Source organism: Tyto alba, unplaced genomic scaffold, assembly GCF_018691265.1.
Source record: "Tyto alba isolate M040663 unplaced genomic scaffold, T.alba_DEE_v4.0 Super-Scaffold_14, whole genome shotgun sequence".
Taxonomy (NCBI): domain Eukaryota; kingdom Metazoa; phylum Chordata; class Aves; order Strigiformes; family Tytonidae; genus Tyto; species Tyto alba.
Window position 1 is genome coordinate 14,548,320 of NW_024881276.1, and position 19,890 is coordinate 14,568,209.

At 37.6% G+C, this 19,890-nt stretch overlaps 1 protein-coding gene across 9 annotated transcripts in view; it reads left to right on the top strand.

Annotated features, from left to right (window-relative positions):
• CNKSR2 (connector enhancer of kinase suppressor of Ras 2) overlaps positions 1–19,890 on the top strand; it is a 220,331-nt gene that overhangs the window by 91,815 nt on the left and 108,626 nt on the right. For 8 of the 9 annotated variants that reach the window (XM_042788744.1, XM_042788745.1, XM_042788746.1 and 5 more), the window contains exons 7-8: positions 2,460–2,519; positions 7,263–7,331. The exons of the other annotated variant lie outside the window; for it this stretch is intronic. In XM_042788744.1, coding sequence (XP_042644678.1) covers positions 2,460–2,519; positions 7,263–7,331 — 129 coding nt within the window. The remainder of the gene's footprint in view (positions 1–2,459; positions 2,520–7,262; positions 7,332–19,890) is intronic. 9 annotated transcript variants of the gene reach the window in all.

Sequence of the window (19,890 nt, forward strand, 5' to 3'; positions counted from 1 at the left end):
GTCATATTAACTGAATTATCTTTCCTTTTAATTGACCTGACTGATACTCGCAAATTCATAGGGACCGTGGCATTATCTTTGGATACCCAAGATGTGTGTCTGCTGATTTGTTTCAGTACAAGCAAACAGCACACACACTAATCTCCCCTGTATCCTTGGTCACTAAAAGCACTGTTGGTACCGTGCAGCCACAAGGAGGCAGAGAGGGGAGAACTTGTAAATGTCTGTAGTATTGTTAATTCCATTCCAGATCAAATATAAGCCAGAAACATTCTCTTCTCTGTACCATTTGCCATATATTGTTCACTTAAAACTAGGAGCGGAGGAATGTGGGTGAAAGGGTAGCTCATCTTTCTGTTGCAAAATGTACCCCTCTCCAATCAAAAGCTGCTTTGTAAACAGAGTTATGTTGGCTCTTGCAAAACTAATGTGGCATGGTACCAGTGTAACATTTATTAATTTTGCACAAGTGTAATAAATATAATCTGGGGGGTTTTTTTGCATCTTCCCTCTTCCTTCTCTTTCTTAACATGTGCAAAATCTTGATCTTACCCCTTAAAGCAAATTATGCAAAAGTTCTTTCTCCTCTTTTGCTATTTCAAAGTATTTTAGATTTGTAGAAAAGATCAGACTATATTGAATGTGAATTGTCCTCTGCCATGATAGCATACTTGTATGACCTAACTATCCTTCAGACTAATGCTTTGCACAAAACTGAACACCATGTAACCATTAAGTGTGAGACTTCATCCTTGGCTTTCACCCTGATATTTTAAGTTGAAAGCAGTAACTCGCTGTCAATAAAAACAAAAACATGACTTTCTTCTTAAATGGCGCTGTGTAGGGACCTGACACAGATCCTGTCACCATGAAGTCACTGTGATTTCAGCTCTTGCCATGTCACAGGGTGTATGAGCAGGTCACTTAGATCCGGATCCTGAGAGGGATTTAAGACCTGACTTTTGGTGGTTTGAGGGTAGGTATGAGTACCAAATAACAGATGCCAATGTATCTCAGCCTCTTGTGTGGCTCATTACACTGTCTGTAAAATGTGTGTATATTAGTATTTCCCTACCTCACAGGGGTGTTGTGAGGATAAATGTATAAGAAATTGCCATTCTCTATTTGAGATAACTGAGTTAAGCAGGAAACTATGTGGATGGAGCCAATCAATGGAAAAAGTGCTGAAGGTACATAGAAAAGCTAGAAGTTGAAGGGTAATGCTAGGGGCTTCTACCTCTGTAGCAATGAGCAGATTCTTGATTTGTTCTCTTCGAGTTGTAGCAGCCCATCGTGACAACTGGATTTGATGCCATTACCGCTCTGTATTGTGCAGAGCAAAATAGGAGTTTAATTTTGACCCCCCTGTCTTGAGAAACTCATAAAGTCCTTTTTTTTTTTTTACTGGGTATGTCATCCACTTAAAAAAGTGGGAGGCACTTCCTTGTTCCCACTACCAAAATGTCTGTGAGTTCTGGTCCCAAATTAGATTAGTCCAACCTGATATGTAGTCTTTGACTCTTTACCATACTTACTTACTAGTGTTTCACCCTATTCCTCAGCTAGGAACAGGCTTCTTTGTGGCACTCTGATTAAAAGAAGAAAAAGTAGGTTATGGAGAGAACGTTTACTCAAGATTTGCCTGCTTTCTGTGATCCAGTCGGGGGAAATAAGATTCCTCAGAAGTTGTTGAACTCTCAGCATATGCCAATTATCTCTCCTTTTTCTTTCTCTCATTGTCTTAGTGGATGCTGTCCAAATGTTTGAATTGTGACTTGATGAAAAAACAGATTTAAGACACTGTCTCAGACTACCCATGCAGGAACTTCTGTCTGTTCATCAGCTATCCCTCTTTCTCCATATTTTTTTTTTGAAAGAAGAGGGATATCTAACAAAGTTGATGTTTAAGTTTTCATCGTTGAGTTTTACAGCTGAACTGCTCACTGAGATGAGTGAGGCTATCAGAAAGTCTTGGAGCCATTTTGCAGGCATATTTCAGAGCATTGGTTATCAGTTTGAAAGTTAGTTTGCAGCATTGCCTACAAGAGACTCCAGTTCTTTTAAAGCCTCTGTACCTTCCAAAGCAAAATGGAAGTATTGATTATCCTAAGGCAATTTGTAATTCTGGAGTTATTTTGTGATCAGGTGTTGTTATATTTGTAGTTGAAGGAGTGTGTTAAAAAACTGGGGAGTATTTATGGAGATGACTGCGGTAAAAGTTTTAGTTTGCTATTGCTACTAAAAAGCACTTTCCTGTTCAGAGACTAATTCCTCATGGCATATATTAAAAGTCCACAAATCTTAAAAAAAAAAAAAAAAAAAAAAAAAAAAAAAGAGAGAGAGAGAAAATAAAGGAAAAAAAAAAAACACTTTTCTTTTAGAGATATGCAAGTTATGTTTAGATGGTGATGGTTTGTGAAACACTTTAAAAATTCTTTCCCATGATGTCTTTTTCTTAGGGTATGTACATTAAATCAACATATGATGGTCTCCATGTAATTACTGGAACAACAGAAAATGTAAGTATTGTTAATACTGTACGTTCAGGCCTGGAAGCCTTTTTGACCTTACCTGTGGTTTATGCTTTCCCTTTGCTATAGGCTATATTTTGCTTGCCAAAGTGTGCTAGTTGGCTGTTGAGGACCAATAGCATGTTGGACAGCAGAAATGCTTGTGCTTGTTTACCTCAGAATGGAAAGAGTTGTTCCCAGTTGAGGACCAGGAGAATCAGTTTTGATTTGTTCTTGCAAGACACCTAAAATGCTGCAGTTGATCAAGATAGGAAGTAGCAGTCTTGAAGCTACCTTGCTCTGTGAATAAAAGATAAATGTCATTATTATGTATAGGCTGATATGCTGAAGTTTGCTGCAGTATTAGAAAAACAGCTTTTATATTTTCCATCTATCAAGCTTTATTTTGTAATAAATAAATGCATGGAAATGAGGACATCCCTGCACATTGACAAATAACCATATATTTCTGCATGAACTTCTGAGTAGTGCCTATAGAAAGGAACACTTACTACTGGTGTGCTAATTCTTGCTGAAGATATTAAACAGCAGGCAAAACATAACAGACTACTTTTCAAATGCCTTTGAAATACAACCTCTTTTCCTTGTACACCATATTTAGAGAACTGGTTGGCTGCTAGGAACTGAGCAAAATTATCATTTGGTGGGGAAAGGCTTCTATCCATAATCTTGAGTGAACATGGAACAAGCACTAAACTACAGTGAACTGTTCCATAATGGTTTAGGCAATTCCTTTAAAAGATTTTGATGGCATTTTATTAAAATGAAGCTGTCAGAATGTTTATTTTATCCTGGTACTGTGTCATACTGTGGAAAGTGCAAACTACCTACACTGTATTTACAGCTGCTGCATCTGATCTGCAGTGAGTTTCTGTTAACATCTCAATAACATAGGAATATTGTTTTCATCCCTTCATAAGCTACAATCTGATAGCCTTTCTTCCCTCTGTTTTCTTCTGCTGCGGGCAGGATATCCATGGGTTATGCCCAATAGATAATATCCGTTGTAGAATTTGTGTGAATGCCACCTGTCTCAGAATAAGGAAAATGTAAGGAATTTAAACCTTGAAATTAAAATTCAAGGGAGTCAGACCTACAGCTATAGATATCATCAGTGAAATTAGAAAAAACAAACAAAAACAACAGAGCTGTAGTTGAGCTTAATCTAGAAAATATATGAAAGAGGATGGTTTTTACATTTGAATTTCTTTCAGATTAAAAAAGGAACCATTTCTCTCCATGGCTTGCTAATATTGGATTTAATTTCCCAGGGGCAAAGATAAAAATAAAATCTTAATGCATTCCCTCTAAACTTATCTTTTGTGATTCATGAACATAATTTAAAGCCATGTCAGGAAGCTTCAGTCGTGATGACTTTTCTGCTGTTGTTACTGACTTTCACTCACTCTACACCGTGGAGGTGCTCACAGCAGACCAAGAAACTGCAGTCTGCTATCTAGGGAAAAAGCTCTTATGTGTTAAAGCATTTGTGAAAATTAATAAAGCTTTAGAGAAAGTAAGGTGTCTCCTGCTTTTGAGCACACTGTTGCTAGCTGCTTCCTTTAACAAAAAATTTAAAAAAAAAAAAAAAAATGGTGTGGATCTGATAGATGGGAGGAGAAATATCTAATCATCATGGCCAGAGGAGGTCATGATGGCACAGATGTGGTCTGACTTGTTGATGTTGACATGTTTTCTGTTTGTAATACATTTATTTTCTAGGAAACAGAAAGAATCCAAATTCTTTCCCCTTTGAACAAAATTTTGTGGCCTTTTCAGTTCTGCTCCTTCAAGTGAGGCACTGGCAGACTTTTTGTCTGACAGTTTCCTGAAAGATCACAGAGAAGCACTTGTCCTTTTAATAAACACTGTAGCATGGCAGGGCTAGCCACATTAATGTAACAGAGTAGTTTTTGTAACCACAGTCTGCTTTTTCTGTTTGCCATTGAGGTGTTTGATGTCCAGCTACAAAGCCCATTAGAGTTTGGATCTTGCTGTTCAGCATTAGGAGTCATCTCTCCCAACACATCAGCCCTGCAATTCAAAGCAGCTGAGCTCTAAAACTTGAACTGTGAGAGAAGAGGGTTCCTCACAGGTCACTGCCCCGTAATAGCTGCTCCCTGGAGGTCCTGTGGCATTAGAGCAAGCTGAGCTTTCTGGTTCATGTCTTCTCTCTTTCATTTGGAAGTAACAAATCTAAAGGGTGTATTTGTCCAGCAAGAGATTACAGCTTTCATGTTAAGTAGCCCTTTTAGACTATGTTGGAGAGATTCTTTTAGTTCACAAAACAAATGTATTCTTCAAGTAAGGCCATTTTGTAATTTGGTTTTCCAAAAGAAGGAGAGTATTTTTCTAAAGTAATAGCATGCAGTACATCTCTGGCAGGAGTGTAACTTTGAAGGGGGTGCTCCCAGTGTCCCCCCTTACTGTGCAATGGTTGAGTTTTCGGGGTGCCCTTAGATCTCAGGGAAGAAGAGGCCTTTCAGAAGAAATAACACCAAAGTCTCCACTCTGGGCATGCAGAAAATATGCTCCAGGGGGCCTAACCGGGTCATCTTTCACAGTGTGGGTACACTGGGGGGAATGGGACAAAGACAACATTTAGCCTAAAGAACAAAACTAAATCTATTCTGAAGAATAAATCCTAAACAGATTCTGAATAGTTGGTGTATAGTATTGATGTGCGAGCCTCAGCAACAGGTACTTCCATCTGTTGTTCAACTCCCTGTTGAACCAACTTACCAGCTGATGAAGATATAGCTGTGATGTGACACACCTTGTTCCTCCTAGTAGGGCTTCATGAATGGATCTTTTGCTTAATGATCAGCATATGCATCTAAAAAAAGAAAGAGCATATCGATTCTCCTCTATTTTCCTTAAATCACAATGATAAAAGATACTACTTCCTTACAGCAAGGTCTGTATTTTTTACTTGGGAGGAAAAAGCAATAAGGAACAAGAGTTGCAACCTCTTCATAAGACCACAGCCTTGAGACTCTTTTGTAAATGATTTTTACCTCACCTTGCAGTGTGCTTGAAGTATAATTGCAATGAGTTTTTTAAAGTAGACTCTTCAATTTGAAGATTCTCAAACTGTATTTTACTGGCTTGGCAAACTGCTACACAAAATACCTGTTTTGTCAAGATTTAAGCTGCAAGTGCTGAAGTCAATACAAGAGAAAGTTTATAAAGTCCTATAGAGTTCAAGGGTAATGACACAAGATTCACTTGCATTTACTTTTTGAAAACCTTTGGTACACCTACATCTGAGCTAAAATAGCAATATTACATAGGAGGATTATAAAGACTGTTAGAGGTATGAATGAGTACGAGTAGTGAAATGGCAGGCAGAAGACAGGTCATTAGAACATAATCACCAGTGTTAAAATTTTTCACCAAGTCACTCATCCAAAACCTTTAATGCTGAAGTAGTGCCAAAAAGTCAAGGCTGCTATTCTTTATGTAAATAAAATTACACCTTTACCAGCTCAGATTCATTTAGGATGTTCTGAGCAATGTCTCTGAGGACTGAGTCATGAGTGACCCTTCTTCCAGCCTCATGTTTGTCTTGGATATCTTCCATTTAAACAGTCCTTGAATTACGTGGAATTGTACTAGAAAGTCATAGCATAGCTATGGGACTTATATTTTGAAGGGGGATGGAGTATATAGGTTATTACAAACAGTCCACATTTCAGGCCTGGAGCATATTCTCTAGATGACCTGTTGTCTCACCTAAAAATGAATTTAATTTCAATCCTTTCTGTAAAATTCATAGCAGCTTTTCGGAAACATAGTCCTGGGCAACTTGATTTTTTTTCAACCTGCCAGTCTCACCTAACTTTAAGTTGATTATGTGCCTTCATAGGCTGACAGCCACAGTATTGAGAGAAAAATCAAAGTGTTGCCGTACTATGAAAAGCTGAAGGAAGATATTATCTTCTAAACATAGGGGTATATCCCTCAGAAAACAGTTGGTTTACTCTAAATATAGAAGACAGGAGAAGAGAGAGGAGAGTTCTGGGGGGATGTCACTTTTATGGAGTAGGGTTGGGGTTTTTTGTTTGGATTTTTTTATTGTTGTTGAGGTGTGTTTTTTGAGGCAAAAGGAAATAACAAAACTACTTTGTTTTTTGAAAATGTGATCTTTGTAGAATTTTGTTGCTAGTTGCATTTCTTTCACCCTAATAATGACCCAAAAACTAAGTTACCATAAAAACATATGATCTTCCTAGCTGGTACCTAACCTAATCCTCTCTCCTTGTATACTCTTCGAAGAACAGTAATTTACTGAAGTTCTCTGCAACTTATTGAAACATTGTAGAATACAAAGACAATGTTGTGAAACTTCTTTATGAAGAATTGCCAGTTAGTCTTGATAGGTTCAAAATTCAGACAAAGACTGGCTTTCAAGGTTTAAGAGATGTCAGGCAGATTAAAGCACTCTTTTCGCAGAATGAAATTTAAAAGAAATCTTTAGGACTCAGTTATCTTTTAATAAAAAAATATTCCTACATTTCTTAACATTTGATTGTATTGTATACAGTAGTGCAGAGTATTCTTCTCCAACAAAGAATTGATTTATTAAATATTTCTTTAATTCTTTATTTCACAGTAGAATGTCATTATCAATCTAACCTGATTTACATAGCTTAGCAATCATACTGCTGAAAGAGAGATGATGACCAGTAAGAACTGTATTCTTTATCATCTCTTTTATTTTAAATTCAGTCACCTGCAGATCGGTGCAAGAAAATCCATGCTGGGGATGAAGTGATTCAAGTTAACCACCAAACTGTGGTATGTATAACTATGTTCTGTGTCAATTGGAGATAGAGTTGTCACGGGACATCAGTATGTGTAGAGAAGAAATGTGTAGAAAAATGTGTTTTTATAAATCATTATTTATTCTAACATTTAAATTTCCCTTTTCTGTTCTGAAACCATGTAGTTCTTAAGTGAAGCCCCATTCCTCTTACTTTCACTGAAGGTATTGAGTTAGGCTAAATATCTGTGGCTTGGGCGTTATATTAGGGTGTTTTCTGCATACCCATTAATAAACAGTTTTAGTGTAATAGAAGGTTTGGGTCAAATGGATGCAGGGAGTTGGAAATACTGTGCCCTGGTGAATTCAAGATCAAGATTACTTCCTGGAAGCTGGAAAACTTACTACTTTCCAAACCTGTTGGAATATGTAGAACATGTTTTTTGGGAACAAAAGCACATAAAATTCCCATGGTGTTCAGCTTAATTTAAATTCAGATTTTTAAACCTGAAAAGTTAAGAAGTAACAAATCTTTCAGATATGATGGACAAGAAAACTAATACCATGCAAATGGATCTTTGTGTGAACAGATACATTTTAGTTCCTGGTGCTTTTATTTAGGATTGGTGAACTGTTAAAATAAAATGACCCTTTGTAAGGTAACGCTTGGTGACAGAAAAGAGCAGACTGTCAGTATAGAGAGCAATTATTCTTTTTCCAAAGTATATGATTTCTTAAGAATAGTGAAAGTCAGTTTATGGTATTAATTACATGTGACCTTGCAAGCAATTTAACCGACAAAAAAAAAGATCCTACATCGCCATTATCAATACAGCAGTCATTTGTTAAAAGTGTGCTTTAACACCATGGGGTTCCATTTCTAGCTTTAGGCCATTGTACATCATGTCACCTCCTCTGCACAAATTAGTATATTACTTCAGTGTATCCTCCAGCTAAGTTTGATACCAAATATACTGCGCATATGTGGAACTGATAAGTATCAACTGATGGGAATATGTTTTTTGAGTTATGCAATGTAATTTGATAAATCTATGCATATCAGGGTGAATTTTAATACTTTTTTTGGCCATATAGATTCTTCATAAGTATTGTATCCTGTGATAACTTACATGTATAGTTGATGACTAATTTCTTTATTTTTTCTGCACTAAGAAAGCTTATGACATCAATTTAATATGAAGAGCATTTTAGAACATTATTATTTTAGCTATCAAAATGTGTATACATCTGAAGAAGTATGCCAACAAGCATTCAGTCCTTTTGCTAGCTGTTTTTTCCTGCAAATTCTAATGGTGCTATATAGCAAAGTTGCCTTGTCAACTTGAAAATTTCCAATCAACTAGGTATTTAGTCAAATTTTCTTGGCACATCTACGCTGCATTTATTTGAGGGAAGATCAGATTCTTACTCCTAACACTAATAATAAAAACATTTTGACAAGCCTTAAGATAAGCTCTCTTACCTAGTTAGGTGGAATTTTGAATGTAGGATTTTGATGTTTTGGCTTTTGCATCAGTGAAGCTAGGTATTTTGACATGTACAGAAAAAAAGAGTTGATTGTAGTTCTAGGAAAAAAGACCATAGGGAGCTAAGACAAACTTAATTTAATTTTTCAGCAGTAACATTTGATGTAAAGGATATGTATAGTAATAGAATAAATCACACATTTGCATATGCTCTTGCATTGTTCTGTCAGCAATGTAATTAAAATAATTGGTATCATTGTTATTGTATACAAGTAAATTCCTTGTATTTTAATGTCACTTTTCCACAGTGAGAATCAGCTAGCATTCTCTTAGAAATCTGATAGGACCTACCATGTTACCTTTACAAAGGTGTGCTTCATTCACTTTTCAATTTATACAGCCAAATAGTAAATCTTTTCTATAGATAAATGCAGCATGTTTTTAATCTTTTTATTTCTTTTGGCAAGAGTCTAAGTCAGTCTTTTTGTACTCTGGCCCCTGTTAAAAGGAATTTACTGTCCATTTCTAGGAATTTGTGTTTCTGGGGAGAAAAGGTATTATTCTTTACAGTGATTCTTAATTCAGAGATAAGTAATTTTGAATGTGTTACATTTTGTCTTTTCTGTTCATTGAATTTTTTCACACTTCATATACTGCTCACCGGTTGAAAACATAGGATCTGTTTTTCAACTTGCCCCTATGACTAAATTTTTTAAAGATCTAACTCTAAAGCTGTAGGGAAATATTGTTCACATGTAGCTGTTATTTAGGTGATGTCTTGTAATTGGAGAATCAAAATCTAAAAGAAGTCTAACTTTAAATTTAGATTTGTTTAAGGTAAGAACTTTTTTTTTTTATGATTTTCTTCAGTTATTTCAGTGCATTCTGTTTGTCAAAGTGAAGCTAATACCTGGCTTTCAGTAGTTTATATTTCAAAGAATTAATACAAATATGGCAAATAGAAGTTCCACACAATTATTTTAAAAATCCAACTTGTTAGCTAACACTTTTTACAAGAATCACGTTTTAATAATAATGAAAAGGCTGTTCCTTCAGAAAGCACACAGGCATTCAAATAAGCAGCATGACAAAGTAGAATAGTTAAGTGACTTATACTGATTTTTATTACAAATGTCCTAATACTGGGTGTCAAATAGTTTTAAATTCTCTATTGACATCCTCTGCTTGTAGTGATGCTTAATCTTCATAGTATTTTGTCTGGCAGTGAAATCAGAGGATTTCAGGTGATTACCCTGATCTTTTCCTGTGTTGATAGAAAGCATGCATAGCAGGATGTATTCCACTTGTTGCTGGCAGGATGTCTGGAATGTAAATAACTTCTGATTTTTTAAAATAAAAATAATAATAAGATTAAGCCTAAAGTCAATGAAAAGTTACTGCTCAGAAAATTGTCCTTTAGATTGTGGTTTATTGAGGTTAGATAATTATGTGAATTTTCTGTGTTAGTTTTGCCTTACAGAATATACTATTTTCTTTTTAATAGCTCTGTAACTAAGAGGCATGGCTGCCCCATTAAAATTCAGAGGATTTAAGCATTGTCTTCTCTTAAACTTACCTGTAAATTCCGTCCTTAATCTCCTCTAAAAGCCTGTCTGAAATATTTCCAATGTAAAGAACAATGACAAAAACTCATTCAGGCAATCCAGAGTTTGCATTGTACTGCAGTACTCATGTTTCTGCCCATATATAATTCAAGAGTGTATTTTGTCTCAAGATTGTCCTCCTTTTAACCAACTGAAAATGCAGGAAACAGTATTATTGCTTACATGAATTATTACTGTTCACAGTACTCTTTCTGGTTGCATCAGTGATAAAGCAGTAGAGAAGATACTCCAAATAGAAAAGAGGGAGGTATAGGCTCAGGGTGGTGTAGGATTCTTGAATAACAGGCTGTTCTTGTGTAATCTTCTGTGCATAGTTTCTTTATTTTGTAGGCATTTTTGGCACATTGCAAATAATTATAATATAAGTATGATATGATTTATGGCTTTAATACAGGTATAATATGATGTGACAGACATGTAGATTCCCAAAATTTGTGTTTGCTAAAACTCATCAGAACATATGTAAAGACAGATGACAGAAAAAGTATGTTTAATTTGACAAAATAGGTGAATATGGTCAGTTATCAATCTGCTTCTTGTAGAAGTTGATACATTTAATGTCTTTAACACCTATAAGTTACCACTGAAACTGGATTTTTTGGAATCATGTAGTATGTAGATAACACTTAGCTTTTATATGGCACGTTCCTTACTGTGGAAACTTCTGAGGGCTCTTGTGGACCAAGACAAGTCCACAGAAGTAAGTTACTGGAATTCTTTTTGTATTTATAGTACAAAAATTTTGAGATTTTTGCTAAAATTTCTCTGAAACATGATGGATACATTTGAGATCATACCTTGCTTTTCTGTAAGAGTAAACACTTAAGAAGGGTATGATACCTTTCTAGCTCCTTACCCTAACTTAATCTTTGCTTAGAAAAATAAGGAACAGGTTTTTAGGATTCACTGTACAATTAGTGAGAAGGGTTCAACTTCCACGGAACATTTCAGGGTTTGTGGGAAGCTGACAAATTTCAGCTGATAGGAAATACTGAACGTGGGAGTGCATATGAATCTCTGGAGTGTATGCATCCACAATGGACCTTGCAGCGGATGTCTTCTTACCTTGGGAAAAACAAAACAAAACACCTTATAGAAAAATGGCATTGCAAATATTCCTGTTTATTTGGTTTTTTCTGCACTGTTTATCAGGATCTGTTTCAGATCCAAACTAAGTGTTTTTTGAACATAGGTATTTCATTTAAGGTCTTACTAACTTGGCTTTGAAGGAAATGGTATTTCTAAAGAGACTCAGTAGGGAAGTGGGCTGGAAGAGTGTAAGGGAGGGAACATCAGTGTTAGTACAAGATTTTGACATTATGTTTGTCACCTTATACAACATTTTCCATTAACAACTTCTTTTATTTGAAATAATATTTTTATTCTCTTGTGCTGCTTGACTTGAACAACAAAACAATGCAGCAAGATCACAAAAGTTCAAACGAAGTATGCCCTGCACTCAGCTTCCTTCTGTTGCTGTCATGCATGTGCTTTTATGGAACAGGAGATATAGTAATAGCTTCCAAATCAGGATTTTAATCCTGTCCAAATCCTTGGGTTTCTTCTGTTTATAGTAGTTTGGTACATGTTAACGTGAATATTTAATTTTGAAGGTAGGTGGGATTTACATCTAAAAGCTATTTAGATCTATTCAGAAATGTTAATGGAAGTCTTCATGGAAGTAACCTAGTTCTCTGCATGGCTCTGTCCTGAACTCTCTCTAATTTGTCAGGATATGAGGACAATAACTCAATTTTGGCAAATGTAGTCTGTCCTCCAAATACCTTCTCAAAATTTCAGTTTCATTCTTTATTCTTTCTTTACGGTCTCCAGAACTATTGTGTAATACTGATAAAGGAACTACATTGTCATGACCCTCTCAAAAGGAAAAATCTTTTTTTGTGAATTTGCAATTCCCTTTAGCTTGGAATTTGTATTTAGATTACATGGAGTTATTTATGATCTCTCTTCTACATAGATGTGCAAATACACACAGAAATATATTATTTTATATCCCTTATGTCAGGGAAGTGTGATATTGCAAAAGGGAAATGTGTGAGGGAAGATGATCTTTTATTTCCCCATGGTGAGTGCAAATGTTTTTACATGAGTATAAACAAAAAAGAAAAAACTTGACAAATTTGACAAATGCAGATGAATTATGTTGTGCTTTCCAATAATTATTCTCCAGGGAGAAAGGATTCTCAGGTAGAAGTTAGTCTTTTAAGGAGTTAGGAAAGTGCCCATGTGCGTGTATGTAGATAGATTTCATTTTTGTTTTCCACAAATATTTTTCAAATGAAGTAAATATTTGGGAAAATAAAATTAATGGAGGTCATTGACAGCAGCTCCATAGATAAATTATCTCTGCTTTGAGAACTGCTTCACTTGAATTTGGAGTTTGGAGTTTGAATGGTCAGGGACTCTCCTGCCATTTCTTGCAGCACAAATGCTGGATGCTCTTGTCCACGGAACCTGTTTTTCATTGATCCCTGGGGCACGTTCAGAGTTGACGTGTGAAACGCACACCACTTTGATGAGCATGGGCTCATTTTTGTGTAAACAGTGTGCTGTGTCAGTGTGGGCATCCACTTGCACTTCTAACTCTGACGTGACAAATCATCTAACAAATCATCATCGCATCTGTGTTAGAGTAACATAAGCTTGGCCAGCCCATGTGGCTTCATGTTTCTGCCAAACTTTAAACAATTTCCCTTCGTTCATTCCACGTGAAATTTTCACACTTAACTACACACCTGTGTCACCAGTCAGTGGAATTAGTTCAGTTGCTGCAGAAAGCAACACTGCTGCCTTTCAGCAGCTACCTGTCTCCTAGTGATTACAGTTTAACTATGTCAGTGCTTCGACCTTAATTTCAAGTCAACATGCTTGTCCTAGCAGAAGGCATTAAACCTGGATGGCTGTCCCCCAAAATGGAAAGGGAACACTGGCAGGGTCACTCATAAGTCACAAGTGGTTTTGGAAACGGCTCCTTGCTGCCTCAGGCTTTGTGAGTGGTGGGTTTGGCCCTGTGACCTGGGCACCGACATCCCACTTTCAGTGTGCTCTTTGATCTGTGCTCCAGAGCACCTGATCCTGACCCTCTGCTGCAGTTACAGCGCACTACAGTACTTGAAGAAAATATGCTGAGCATGTTAAGCCTCATCTGTGGGATTGCTACTGTGGGGGTATGCTATTGATGGAGCTGCGTAACAGTGAAGCACTGAGAGGTTCAGATTAGACTGAGTCCTTTCAGGAAATAATAGAAGAAACTGATGCAACAGGAGATTCCCATCCTCTCATATGACTGGGATGGGGGTTCGGTGGCCATACACTGTATTTCTAGAAGTATTCCCTGCCAGCTGATTGTGGTCGTGGTCACCTGTTGCCATTTGCTGTGTTCCAGAGCTCACTCAAAACCAGATTTTTTTAAAAATTTCTTTTCTTTTGGCCTGGATGTATCCCAGAATGGACAACTATTATCATTGAGCCCTAGTAGTTGACTTATGTGATTAGGTGAAAATATATGAATAACCACTCAGCAGACTACTGAATTCTTCCATTATTTTACTTCAGGGGAAGAAAAAAAAAAAGAGTTCTTTTGTAATTGATGACATAGACTGTTCTGTGTGGCACTGGCTACAGTTTGGGAATACACACATGGGCTGACTTTGAAGGCACCAGTGTCTCTTTTTGGAAGCAGTGCAGCTGTAGTAAGAATTCTGCTGCAGTAGAATTGCAGCTTTTTGTTGTTAATTATGTTGATGCTTATAGATCAGAATACAGATTATATTACTCTTTTTGTCTCATAAGAACAGGTTAAAAAGCTTGCTGTTAATGTAAGTTCAGGTATGTGTATTTGGAAAGGAAGACGTATTATTCTGCTGCTAAAAATCTTCCTTTTAACTGAGATTGCTGAAAATTGAAGTATACTGTAGAGAAGGAGATGAAGGGTAAGGAGAGATCACTTCATAGTTTTGCAAATTGATTGTCTGATACTACAGTTGTGCACATCCTGGACCACGTACAAGTTAGGATTCAATAATTTTGAATATTTCTGTGCTCTGTGTAGGTAGCAGCTGTGTAATTTACACAGCTGATCTTCAGGTTTCAGCCTAATTTTTTGTTGCATAATTCATGATCTCATTCTGATGAAGTTATGAGGTAATTGTGAGGAAGTGTAAGATAGTGATAGTTGTTGTAAAAGTAGATCAAAACCATAAGAAAAGCAAGTTAATGCTGTGTCATGAGGGAGGAAAAACTAAAGCAGGGAAATTCTATGCACTTCTATGCATTGAGTAGATGCACTCTGAATATGTAATTTTTTATTAAAAAACCTCTCAATACCGGCTTAGAACACCCCAGTGGCTTGAACACTGTACATTGTCTATGGCTGATTATTGTAATATCAGTAAAATGGAAGAAATAAGAACTGTTACGGCTAAATAATTACTGCTTTATTATGACAATTTCTTTTAACTACCTATCCCTGTTCTTCCTTTAGCTGAGTGGTGCTACATAAGTTTTCAACTCAATTAAAGGCTTTTTGTTTCGGTTTGGTTTGTTTTTTTCCAGTTTGTTTGGTTATTAGTGATCTTTAAGGATTTTTTTTTTTTTTTTTTTTTTTTACAATTTCTTTGTACACATGTTAATTTATTTTCAGTATATGAATTCAATCTTAAGAAACATCTGTTTCAAGGATAGCAGCACTATGTAGCTCTAGGGCAACTGGGGATCTCAGGTAGTTTATTTATACATTGAAAAGAGGAGGGGTCAAAGACTGTTGGAATTATTGACTTGCTGGAATTGTTCTAAAATATTAAGTTGAGGTAATGTAAATTTAATCTGAAACAAAATTATTTATATATGTGTGTATACTTGTAAGTTTATGTACATTTATTGTTTTAATTCCAGAACAATCATTTTGGGAATTTAAATATGAGAATATGCAATGCATGCATGCACACACATGCCTCAAAATCCCATTGTGAGCTGAAGCACACAGCAGCACAGATGAGGTACTGTAAGGCAGACGTGGCTGTGGTGGGTTAATACTGCAGGGTCAATCCCAAAGTGCACATTCCTTATGCTGTGTGAAATCTGGGGAGCTTGGCTATTCCCTTCCCCCAGGGAAGGATGAGGCCACCCACATCTATACTGCAGCTTAATCTGTGAGAAACTGGGATGCAATCCAGTCTGCCTAAATCCTGCCTGAGCCTTCAGCTCATACCACCAACTCTCTGCGCCTGCTTAGACATTTATCAGCACATAAGGCTCTTTAGTACTCACCTGTGGCTGCCCAGGGATGCTGAAATGGCAGTGGAGGTCTGTCCCTTGCTGGGAGTCCTGCTGAAATGGAGGTAGGCATCTGAGCTCTGGAAGCTCCTGAAAATGAAGACAGTTGAGGACACTGGTGACAACACCTTTATTCATAATAGTTTAATGTATGTGCCCCTGCTGAAGAAGGGCTAGGGCCTGCTCATCATAACATGGCTTTCAGACCCTATTTCCTGCAGTGTGTGTGTAGTTTGTATTGCATTTCTGTTACACAAAAAAGTGGCCACTGGGAATTGGGACCGGAACCCTTGTTTCCAACACAGGGAGCTGATGGCTTCTTGCCTGTTGTATAACTGGGATTCGTCCTCATGTATTCCTGTCAGCACAGTGCTTTGCCTTCAGGGAGGCCCTTTAACTGGAAATTATGCACATGTTCGTGCTCAAGACACCCCTCTAGGGTTTGAAAGGCTGAGTTTAGTCCCATCGAGGCTAAATAATGCTGAGATCCACATTCTGAAAGTGGATGAAAGGCTGGATGAAAACCCTCTCGATTGCCAGTCTCTGCCTCTTCTGGTTATTTGTACTCCTGGTTCAAGAGAGAGATGCCTTACAGTCATCGTGCTGGAGGCAGCCAGTCACTGTGGGGAAGAGCAGGTACCTATGTGAGGCAGGATGCTTCAAATTTCAGAGGTACACCAAAACTGAGCAAACTGAAATCAACCTCATTTTTTGGAGCCATACCCTAAAATAGGGAAATGAGACCCTTTTTTCTCAAAAATGGTACCTACCCTCTCATCTTGCATTTGTAAAATAGGACATAATCAAACCCATAAAGTTGGAATGTTTGCTGTTCCCAACAAATATACTCATTTATTTGTTCTAGGATGTTGCTAGCAATGACCCAAAAGCAAAACAGTGAGGTAGCTCTGAACGGAAGGTTGATTGTATCAGTGAAAAGTGAAAGGTAAGCATTGTTATAAAACAGTGTCCAAGCTTCAATACAGAACTGATTCTTTGTCCCTGGATAATTCAAGTTTCAGTTCCCCCATGGATAAAACAGATGCTTGTCTCCATTACAGAGGTGCTCTGTAGACATGTTACTAACTTTTATGAAGTTTGTTGAATTATGGTGGAACTGAGCTGTGCAAATACCTAAAGGGAGCAAGGTACTAAGCTCAGTCAGAAGCTATGCTCTAGATCAGATATGTTTTCTGAGAGGGAGATGTGATTAGAGCTGCTTAATGAGAGGCAGTAACTTCTGTATTCAGCTCAGTTTGGGTCATAACTTAGTTTATTCTTGGGAAAGTCTTAATTGTGAGCTTTAGTTTATGTAGCCAAAAATGAATATAAAAATTAATTATTTCATAGTTTGGTGGTAGTCAGCAGAAGTTTTAGTGAAACATCATGATTTTCTCAAGTAAAAGACATGATTTTCTTCAACGTACTTTACATACAGACTGTATTATTGTGACTTTGGACAACAATACGGTGTGGTGTGATCAGTGATATTCTAAGGATGCACAGAACTGACTTTAACATTGGATTAAAATTGCATTTATTTAAATAACATAGCCAAGATACTCTTTAGTTAGAATTGCAGCATATGCAATCACAATATTATGAACCTCTCCTCTTTGGGAGAAAACTGTTATGTAAGTGTGGACGCTCATTATCGTGCTAGCGTAAGAAACTGGATAAATCCCTGAAAAAGGCATCTGCTACTCTCCTGACACTGCTTCTCCTACTGCATACAGATACAGCTTTCATCTCTGTGGTAGTCCATGTTGTAAACATCCTTCTGTGGTTTCCTCACCTGGTAATGTTTTCTAGAGGCAGAAGACCTATGGCCTTCCATTATTTTTTAGCCTTTTTAGGCATCTGCAGCTGGGGGAAGGAAAGGAGATGCTTGCTAACATATTTGTTTCTTTGGGCTGCCAGCTGACCATCCTCATTTCTGGCCAATGTTCACTGAAATCAATCTGTTAATTTAACAGCATGATTCCGGATAGTTTCTTGTCATATTCTGACTTGCTTAATAACATGCTAGGCTTGATAGACCGTAATTTGAAGTGCAGTGGTGTTGTTTTTTTTTTTCTTATGCACTAATCTTTATTTATAAAATGCAAAATGGGTGATAGATGTGGAAGTTCTTAAAAAAATACCTGTTTCTTAAGGTATATACACCTTCCTCCTATAAATAATATTTTTTTAGCTGAAAAATTAGTAAAAGCTTGAAGCTTCAAATGCTAAGTCAAAGAGCTCTGGCTGCATGCCACTTATAACAGGCAACATTGAAAGAATAAGAATTTTTGTTATCTCCTCATTCCAGTAAATTTTAAAAATTAATCATAAGTGGATTTTGCATATTTGCTTAACTAGAAAATAGCACGTGGCTTTGCAGGTTATATTTAGCAGGAAGATATTACTTTTCATTCAAAACTGTAAAGATATTACTGCATTTCTCTTTTACAATTCTACAAATCAGGAAAGAATTACTATAACTGGGGAAAAAAAAAAAAAAAACATTTTTCTTTTAATGGAAGCAAAAAGATGTCATTAAATTTCGTGGGACTCTGGTGACCCTTTGAACAGGAATACGCCTGTAAAAATATGGGCTCAGTTCTATTTATCATTTGGCTATAATTCCACCCTCTAGATGATGTAGTTTCAGTGCATGTTACATTTGCACACAGCTTTTAAATGATGCAGCTGTTCCATGGTTTCTTTGGGATACATGTGCTAGATTTTTCAGACTGTAGGTTATTTAGTACTGGATCTTATAGCATCCTAAAAATACTTGGGTTAGGTCCATCCAATTGTATTTGAGCTTCCTGCATGTTAATATTTTACAGAACTCCTCTCTGGCTCATAACAGCAGTACTCACAGAAATCATAAATGGGCACAGGAGTTTGGGAATACTGTCATGGGTGTGGCTGTGTAAAAAAAAAAAAAAAAAAAACAAACAAACAAACAAAAAAAAAAACACACAAACCAAAAAAACAATGAATGGTCATGATTGCTTTCAGAAAAAGGAAAGATTACTACCAATTTTCCAAGCTTGTCATAAAGGGGGGAATAGATTCATCTGGGGAAAAAAAGGTCAATAATTTAAGAGCAACTTTTTAATAGTTTAAAATGTTGACGTTCTTGGCAATTTAGAATAGGAATTCAAAACAAAAGTTCCATTTCAGGCCATTGTAATATTGTCATCCAGATGTGCTTGCTGCAAGCCAAAGAAACATTGGACTCTTTTAAAATATGTCTCATCTTGTTCGGGAGCATTTTCTTTTCCCAGGTGGTAGCTGAGGAAGCAGACCTCTAACAGCACTCTCTGCTAAAGGGTTCTGCTTTTTGGGGTAATAGGTGCTGGGGTATTCTAGGTGGAGGAGAAGCCAGTGGGAGACGAGGGGAGAGGCAGGAGAGATGAGGAGGATGTGTCAGGACTGAGCACAGCTGCATGGGGATCCTGCGTGCCCATCTTGTCCCACTGAAGCAACCTGGGTGGCCCCAAGTGTCTCTGGAGCATTCTGGTGATGCTTCCCAGCCTGGCCACAACCTCTGAGTGGGATGAGATGAGCAATTTGGAGGTGGCTGGATGCTGATGTTAGAGGCACCCTGCCCACAGGCTCACTACTCTTGGCGCAGGGCATTGCCCTCCCCTTTGGGAGGGTGATGTCCCTTCTCATGCCATCCCCCAGCAGCACTGTTCATCTGACCTTGGGGTATCCGTCCTTGGGTGGCATGTATCTGGGCTACCCTATCTGTCCCTCCTTTAACTTGGCAGTAGACTCCTCCAGCAAAGGTGTTGTAACCTTCTTGGCAGAAACAGCTCAGAATGACCCTGCATGGCACCCCTGTGGTGCTCCCTCACTCTCCTCTCCCTCTTCCTCTAGTTCCTCTATCTTTGCATGTCATGCTCACCTTCCCTTCCTGCCTCTTGAGCCCATAGTCCTCCTCCTTCCTCACCAAAAAAACCCCCCGTGGACTATCCTGCTCCAAGCTCCACCTTTCCACGGAGTGCTCTGTGCTCCCTTAGGCACCCAGACCTGCACCCATGCAGCAGGCACACTTTTCCCCACCCCGGGGCTCCTGGTATTACCCAGGGACCGGCCAGGTTGTGCCTGTGCCTGGTGCCTGACCCGTGGGCTGCCCTCCTTGCGCTCGGCCATGAGCTGCACTGGCAGCCAGGAGTGATTCAGGCACT